The 9,390-nt window shown below is 40.6% G+C and overlaps 1 protein-coding gene across 1 annotated transcript; it reads right to left on the reverse strand.

Moving 5' to 3' along the window:
* Positions 1–42: 42 nt before the first annotated feature.
* On the reverse strand, positions 43–4,844 carry batf (basic leucine zipper transcription factor, ATF-like). Its single transcript, XM_029425345.1, has 3 exons — positions 3,877–4,844; positions 2,837–2,941; positions 43–896 (listed from the first exon to the last, which is right to left on the reverse strand). Exons 1-3 carry the CDS (start codon positions 3,937–3,939, stop codon positions 687–689), a joined length of 378 nt encoding a protein of 125 aa, XP_029281205.1. The 5' UTR covers positions 3,940–4,844; the 3' UTR covers positions 43–686.
* Between the last annotated feature and the right edge of the window lie 4,546 nt (positions 4,845–9,390).

A 9,390-nucleotide genomic window follows, 5' to 3' on the forward strand; every position in this document is an offset into this window, starting at 1 on the left:
CGGACTAAGAAACACAGCATGAAGGCATGAATAACAACCCTGTGGAGGTCAGAAATGATCACCTAAAAGGCATCACATTTAATAAATATATGTTTCTGGGTTCTCTCCCACCTCAGCATTATCACCAGTACACAAGTCGAGACCCTTCGAATGTCCATCCTTCACTGCCAGGCGTTTCTTTTTTTTGGTACATTGAAGCCTTGTTTTTTTTTTAGAATCTCGACTTTACATTCTCTTTGTCCACAATCAAATCTGTCAAAATCTCCTGAGCATTGTCGATCAACATTTACACACACACACATTATAAAAACACGAGAAATTCAAAACATGACGGGATGACAAAAGGCGCTCTCCATGACACAAAAAATGTACAAAAATACTGCATCGTCTGAGACACCTGAACATACAGTAGGTACTCCCAATGTAAACATCGACTGGTTGATATATCTACTCATCGAGCCGTTTAAGTCCACACACAGATCACGGATATTTATCAGGTAAAAGCAAAGAGACGAGCACAAGCACGAACACGGCTTGTTACAGTATGGGGTCCGCACTGTCATTGTTTGTCAGACATATTAATGGCCTATCATGTTAATGTTCACGTTTTGAACATTAACATTCATAGACACATTTCCAGTCAGTCTTTCTCTCCCTTGAGGTCATCTGTTCACAGCACAGTCAGATCAGTGCTGGTAGTGTGGTACAGTGATGTGCTGGTGGTGGTAGCTGCTGCTGTGATGAGGAGGGTAGAGGAGCTCGGGGGTCTGAGGAGCCAGGCCGGTGCACAGAGGCTCATGGCTGCTCAGCACAGAGGACAGATACTTGGCCTCCTCCGTCAGCTGCTTCACCTCCTTCTTCAGCGCAGTGTTCTCCTTCTCCAGGTTCTCACTCTCCTGTGAACACACAGGGACAGGATGTTTGAGCATTAGTGACAAAAGTGGTTTTACTGTGTGATTAAGTCAGATTGACATAAAAAGCGATATCTGCAGCATTATATCCTGTTTCCATACAGGTATTTTTGTGAGCATGTTAGCAAGCTGGCTTTAGTCTTTGACTCAACGCAGCAGTGTACCACACAGCCTTACAGAGCAGCTAGCATGGCTGTAGATTCTCATCTCTCGTTTCGGCATTACAATTCACAATGAGCTAAATGTAGACCTGATCGTCATTGTGAAGTTTGTATATATTGCACACATGCTACAGGAAAACTAGTCACGGAAATAATGTATATCAAAAATAAATAAAAGTGTCACATAACTTTTAAATCTAGTCAACCTGTTTCTATACTGAAATTAATGAAGACCAAAAGGTTGCTTGGGAGTTAGTTAAAACACATCAAATCTACAGCAGACATTAGCTACTTTACCATAATGTCAAGAACTTTAAAAAAGTTAATAAATACTGTTGAAAAAACTAACTTTATAAACTGCCGACAGCTCACTACGCACCACAATCTTAAAATGTGCCATTCTGATATTTTACATCGTATATTTTCCAAAACAAGCTCTATGAAATGTGTGTTTCCTACTCATCATCAGCTTCTGAGATCAGACAAGTAGAGAAAACGTTACGTGAGTGGTTAAAAAAAACTAAAAAAACCTTTTGATGTAGGAATAACAGGTGAGAAAACCTTCCACTTGGTTAATGAAAAGGTCATCACATCATGGCCGAAAGATTATAATACCGAGCTGTGGGTCCTTACTGTCACAGAACCTTTGGGCAAACCCCTGTTCTTGCGTCACATACAGCCCACTGCCATCAGCGCTTTACAAGAAGTGACCGCCTTTTTCTCCCCTCCTGCCCACGACTACAAATTTACACAGAAGAAAAAAAAAATACTACTGAAGAAACAGGAAATAAGCAACGGTGTCATAGAGAGGGAAAATTCACCTTCCTGTTTATCTAGCGAGACGATGACAGAGAAACCACAGAATATGCTCTGTGGTCCCCTGGTGTTCTCTAAGGCTGACAGGCTTTAAAGAGATTGATAATATACTTCACAGGAAGGATTCTCACATATTTAAATCTCTGGATCTACTACTGCCTACAAAGATACGTTTTCTGAAGGTCAAAATCTCTTCGGTTTAGCTGACAAAGTTCACAGTAACAGTTGCTCTGAAAACATCACGGTGACAGAGTACAATACAGCACGAATCATCTTGACTTGAACGAGGAAGTCACACAAATAGTGGATATGTGGTCAGCATGTTGAAACGAGTGCAGTTGTAAGACATGACAGCATGTAGAATGTTTTGTTAAGTAAAAAGTGTCACACGAAATGAGCTGCATATGGGGGCAACAAACAAAAGTGGCCGGCCCGCACACCCTTCTGTCATCATATTTAGCGCTGCAATGAAATCTCTGGTGCAGGGATTCTGTTGCAAAAGGGAGTGATTGCCCACACGTGCTAATTTATTCCTTAAGCTTCTGCAAAAACACAGAGCAGCGTCCAAGTGTGCAGCCCAACAGAAGCCATGACACATCGTCACATGGTCAGGTAGCGCTTCGTAAATATAGTACAAACCCATTCCCAGAGGCTGCTGCCAGAGCCGTGAGGCTGCTTAAACATCAAACAGTGTTTTTGGAAGGATACCCTAACGCTGTTTCTGATAAATATCATTTAGTGCGTGTAATCTGATTGGGAACTAGCATTTCAGTACAAAACAAGCTATTACAAAATGATGGTTAATGGGGCTAGAAATGACACTTCCATCTTTGCTAAAAAATTGTGCAATACCTTAACAAGAACCAGTCATTTTACATTAATATCATGTAATATCTTCAGTGTTAAACTGTGTTACTTTAGAGTATGGTGTATAATGCATCTTCTCACCAAGTGTAGGGTGTCAGCTTTCAGAGTTTGCCTCATTCTGCTCTTCTGAGCAGCGATCCGGTTCTTCTCTCTCCGCATCACCTTCTTCGCATCATCTGAGGAGCTCTGACCAAATACAAATGTCAAACAGTTAATGTGTGCAATGACATGAACATCAAGTGGCAAGCTGACAGGCACAGAGTATGAATAAGAGACGATCAGACTGTTCTGTCGCTGGCGGGTTTATGTGTGAAATGTCATTTTACTGTTTGACAGAAGATGGCTTAACTTTACACCTAATGTGAAGGGCAGGGTCTGGGAGTGGCTGAGTCATCGGTTAGGTATAACGCACACCCTGTTTCGTGTCCTGAACACTCGATTTTCTTGGTATCGTAATAACTAATCCATTTCAAAATGCAGAGTCAGTTGCACATCAAAGAGATATCATATTCATTATCTAACGTCTTCTGAATTGTCCGTTAACCCATTGCAACAAAAGAAACCCCCCAAAACAACTGACACTGCTGGTAATTGCTTTATCCACATAAAGTGAGATGTCCAGCTTGGAACATGTATAAAAGAAACCAGCATTTGAATGATTTATTTCCAGAGTGTATTTGAGCAAGCAAATGAGCAACAATGTGCCAGAGACTGGCTCATGTGAAAGTCTCACGTGCAGAGAAACGCACAGTACACACTGTGTTTAACACGCTGTCTGTTCCTGACAGCTCTCCCGTCATTCACAGTTCCAGAAACTTGCTAAAACAAAGGATTCCTACAACTTGTTCGAGTGATACATTTTGCAATTCACAAAAGCCTACACTTGAAGCGAGTCATGCCTTGAGCCCATGTGTGCACGTGAAACACTTCTGAGAAACTGTGAAAGAGAGACAGGACTGGTGTCTCTTTGAAAGGCTGTGTTGCTGCCCTGCGAAATATGCATCACACTAAATATGCAGCGTTTCATTTTACAGGATTTGTATTTAATCTATAGATCTTCAGTGTAAATAGGATGTAAACAAGTATACGTTATTGAGATTAAGTACAAAGAGCACACTTACCGGCCTGCTTCCAGGTGATGGGGACTTGTAACTTGTGTCATTGCTGTCAGAGCCCTGAGCCATAGCCAACCGCGGCGACTGAAACCGTGTCCACTTCTGCTTTATGTTTTTAAGTATGTGTGTGTGGTTTGTGTGAGAGAGAGAGATAGAGAGAAAGAGAGAGAGAGCAAAAGAGAGCGAGAGAGAGAAGGGGGGGGGAGGAGGGAGAGAGAGAGAGAGAAAAAAAGAGAGAGACAGAGAGTCTGTGTTGCAGAACGAGTGCTGAGAACAACTTGGCTTAATGAGTCTCTTTCTTCCCTCTTTTCTTTCCCTTTCTGTCACTCCTCCTTCTCTTTCACTCTCTCGCTAGCGCGCTCTTCCTTTATCTCTCTCTCTCTCTCGCTTTCACTCTCTCTGACACACACATACTCTGAGAGGGGTGTTTGCCTAATTAGCTGCATCTGATGTGGCTTCTGGTAAGAATCTGGGTAAGTTGCATTAGACTGGAAGTCAAATGTCAGATGGAAAGTTATAGCACGCATGGTCATCTTGTAAACTCCAGAAAAATAACATATTGGGGGGCTTTAAGTTACAATTTCAATAAACATTGGTGGATATATTACCAGTTTCGGGGAAAAAAAATTAACGCTTACCTAGTCGTCTACGTGTAAAAGAAACAAAACAAAAACAAATGATGTAGAACTTAACGTTTGGTAACAGCACACTCAAATAAAAACAAAAACACACCGTCTACTAAAATGCCAGATATTGACCTTGCTGCAACCTTTATTCACATGTGACTATGTGTGTGTACGTATATTTGTCTTGGTGCAAGTAAGTTAAACCGACATTGTGGGAATTCCCTCTTCCTCTTTTTTTAGCATCTACATATAATATGTTTCGACCAAATCCTCAAGAGACAGCGCATCCTAAAACTTCACATGGATGACCGAGTTGTGAATATTTGCCCATGATTCATGGTTTCCATTTCTGGAAATGCACCACGCTTTCTTGCCCGCCACACGCCAGCTGCAGTAAGGTGAGGCTATGTAGAGGGCTCGGGGCTCCCCAAAACCCCACGTCGAATTCCCTCATTGTCTTTCACTCTAAATGACTCTCCGTGAAGACGTTACAGCGTGGGGAAAACGTACAGTTCGAGGAGATTAAATATTCTCTGAATGTACACAGCGGTGTGGTACGACACTGCAGCTTTAACGTCCATCAAAATCGCCGTTAAAAAGTCATGGTGGGTGGACTGCGAAGCTGCATATGTGACTTCTTGTATTATTTTCTTGTTTACCCAAATCACTAGGTAGCATTTGGTGATACAAGAACAAGATTTTCTTGTGAGAAAAAAAAAGAATCAGGACCAAAACAGCTTTGCTTGGCAGAACAGCCCTCCCACACAGAAACATGTTCCACCATCACAGGGATTTTGAAGAGCTTGGGCAAGGCCAGACATTTCTAATACTTGGCATTTAACGCTGTCCAAAAGAGTTGAGACCGTAAAAAGAAAAGAAAGAGGAGGAAAGCTGATTAGTCAAATTATGCTTTAACCCGGGCACAGACACAATACAGTAGAAAAACAAAACAAGTCTACGACTTTGACTTAGTGCGGACACATTTCCAAATCGAGTTTATTTCTAAGCCTTAAATAACCCGAAGGATGCTCGGGATACACAAGTATTTGAGCTTCTCAGAAACTGCATTTAATGAATCGTAAAAAGTCTTTAAAATGTTTGAGATCACTTCAAAATGTGTAAAAACTCATTTTAATTATGACATTTTTCAGTGAATTATTTTTGAGCTATTCCATCTGCAGATTATTAAACAAAGGAGAGATTTTACTCTGGTGCTTAATAAAGCTCTCAGAAGCAGTGAGACCTCAGCAAACAGGCTTGGCAGCAGCTTATCGAACAGAGTTCAAGCTTGACACACTTGCTCACACAACATCCATCCTGAGTAATAATTAGTAGAAGTGACAGCAGATAAGTAGTTTAAATGAATGTTAGAAACTGCTGTCAACAGTAGTCTCTCTTTGTCAGGCCTCACTTACAGGGAAAACCCCCTGAAGGGCAATTTAGATAGCAAACTGAGATGCCCTCATTTGTGGTCTCTCTTGCATGGAAATGTGGGAGGTTTCTATTAAGCACCGAATTATTGAGAGGAAAGTGAATAATCGTGTAGACGCTGATGACAGTTAACACTGATGCACGTATTGTGAGTTTAATTACTGAACACAGCATTCACTTCAAAACAAAGGCCAATTATGAGTCATTGTAGCAAGTGCAAGTGTAAAGTCCATTCTGTAAAAAGTTTTTTTTTTGGCCCAGTCTTGATATAGTCAGCCTGTGCAAGCTATAATCGGGAAGTACACATGTTCTGCACATAAAGTTATTTTAACCCCTCAGATACAGATGAATAGTTTGGTAACTTTGAAAACTAATGTTGAAATAATGGTCAATATATTGCCACTAGCATAGTTTGTGGTCCACAAATGTCACATTTATCAAAAGAGTATGGCCCTCTGTTAATCTGGGAAACAACCATGTGGTACATTTCCATCCTTACATAAGCATTAGTTTAGAAATATACTTAAGGTTTTTCTTCGTTTTAAAAAGATTTATAAAAAAAAAGGAACATTTCTGACTTTGAAGCCACTCAAGATATTCCGAAATGCTGTATTGTTTGCACCTTGCATCAGTCGGAGGCAACACTTCCTCATCAACTGAGAAAATCCATGAATTTTTGGTCCACAAAAGACACATTTTATAATCTGTAACAACTATATAACTATACATCACCATGGGAAGACAACTCCTGAAAAAAGAGATCAAGATTATAACTTTCTGATCGCACCAGCTGCAGCTGAGATATTTAGTTATTCTGATTATGAATGATCACATCTCTATTCCAGAGAAGGCAGTAGCGTAGGCAAGCAAATTGTTCGGGTATAAAAGGTTTAAACATTGGAAGAAGTGATAATAAATATAAATGTACTGGTATACAGGGGCCAGTTTTTGTGGTCTGCCTTGAGCAGAAAACATTGAAATCAAGCCATTGAGATTTGGCTCCCCTTCCTCTGTCACATGCAGGCTCATTTAGAATATGTCGCCCCCCCCATATCTCCACCGACGGCTAAAAAAAACTACCTTTGCCAATCAGAGCAGATTGTGCTTCTTTGGGAATTGTGGCTTATAGCGACAGGCTAAAACGAAGTGTTAGGGTGAAGAGGGTGAACACAGCTACATTCAAACAGACAATTTGAGAAGAATGTGTTTTTGACCTTTAAAGTAGTCCAATTGACGATGGACACCTGGTTCTTTGGTAAGTTGTAAAGATCAGTCGAGTGCAACTGCCTTTAGTTTAAGCAAATAAATGTTTGTTTTACTCACAGTTTTGCAGTTTCCCCTACTTACAGCAGCCATGGATGTTGTTTTACCCTTTTGCCACTCAGTCCGACCGTGTTCCAGTGGGAAAATGCCCTCTATACTTACTGTACGATATTTACCAATAGTATGCTGTGAAAATATAACACTGTGCAGACATGCATGCAACATTTGGCACAAAGTGGTATTAACTATTTGATGCAATACTGATACCCTCTACAACAAATACGTTAAAGGACATCTTTAACAGTCAAAATGTAATTGTAATGGTAAAAGTCTTGAATAGAAAATTATTGTAACTTTAACAGACAACCTAAAATAAATATTACTTAAATATACATTAACTTCAACTGAAATAAATGATCATCTATGGAATGATTAACAAAAATAATAAAATCAGCAGCAGATTTTTGAACTAAATATACCAACTAGAAAATATGTCCTATAATAAATTACGATTTGTAATAAGTTCCAGTAACTGCCAACTGACATGTCATTCAACACAATGAGTCTCACCTCCTTCTGCAGTTGAGGGTGGGCCTGGTCCATTGGTAGGGGTGTCTGGGTATCTGTAACTTACTTGTCTGTACCAGGCAGGGACAACAGTATTAAAAGCTTGCTAAAGTGTGCCTACAATGATTAAATGACTCAGAGAGATTAGAAGTAGTTTAATTAATGTTAAGGGAGCAGAAGTTGCCTAGTTCACTTTGGACTACTACAAAAAGGTAATTTCAATAACTTGACTACACCCACCTTTCTATGTCAAAACTTGTGTGACACAAAATCGCTATTTTTCTTCTCATGTTTCCTCACTCTGCTAGCAAGTAGCTCACCTTTCGCACCTGGTTTGGGAACAGGACCGAACCATTTCATGTAAATCTCTGGATGTTTATTTTTTCCAAAAACAATAAAATAAAACGTCACTTGTACATTTACAAGCACATTTGTAAATAAAATATACATTATTTTCATCGTCTTGACCCCGTTTTAAATGTGTTTCCTAAACCTCTCATAGTAGTTTGTTTGCGCCACCTATTGAGAAGTATTCAGAGTGGTTGATGTAGTTGCAGGTGTCCTCCAGGTGGAGGCGGTGCAGAGCAGCTGGTTTGTGAGGGCTTTTGATGAAATAAGAAGACAAAGAAGCAGCGATAAATAATGTAAAGATGTAATGTCTGAGTGTAGCAATTGTTGCAGAGTAAAAGAGACCGAGTCCCGCTGTATTACTCAGGCTGCACTACAACGTCTATTCACAGGCGCGAACCCACTACTGAGCGGCACGGGGGCTTTGGCCTGCTCCGTCTCCGGCCTTGGCCGGTGCACCCCTCCTTAGACGACCTGGTGGTCCCGGGCTCCCCCAGGAGCACCATATCGATACCGAACTTAGTGCGGACACCCGATCGGCATAGTCCGCTGCAGCTCAGAACTCCTGAGCTCAAACGCTCCGCCAGCCTCAGCCTCCCAGTAACTTGGATTACAGGCGCGCGCCACCGCACCCGGCGAAGAACAGACACGCTCATAGGGGCTTTTCATATGGACTACCGTGACGTCATTACTGAGCACGCTGTAGCGGCTTCTAGCGGCAGGAAATGAAAACTGATGGCGGTGCAGATGAATAATTCTTCATAATAACTGATTTGTTTATAATTCTGTTTGTGCTGATCTCACTCTACAATGACGTAACTAAATGTACCCAGAATTAATCAATACCCAGCATTACTTGTTCTAGTAGAGGTCATGTCCATCACATTCAAAAAAAGGAATGTATGTACAAGAAAACAGAGGTTGAAGCCTTTCTTTGGCATGGACCTGATACACGACCCCCAAAAGCCATTTTACCCACCTTTAATTCATTTATTACTTAGTCATTTTAAAGAACTGTTGACTTGCCTGCCACAAAAATGCAGCCAACCTTCAGGGAACATTCTATAAAGGTTCTCTAACATTTATATTAAAATAGAAAAACCTGTAGAGAACTTTCCTAAACCTTATCTAAAGCTTCCCTGAAAGTTCTCTAAAGTTATAAAAAATTAAAACCTTTAGAGAACTATAAGGGAACGTTAGAGACCATTGTTTAAAGGTTTTTTTAAAGTCTATTTTATCAGTCGGGCTCTTGTTTCTTATTGAAATATGTATCTGCCGATAGAAA

This window comes from Cottoperca gobio, chromosome 24 (genome assembly GCF_900634415.1).
Source record: "Cottoperca gobio chromosome 24, fCotGob3.1, whole genome shotgun sequence".
NCBI lineage: Eukaryota > Metazoa > Chordata > Actinopteri > Perciformes > Bovichtidae > Cottoperca > Cottoperca gobio.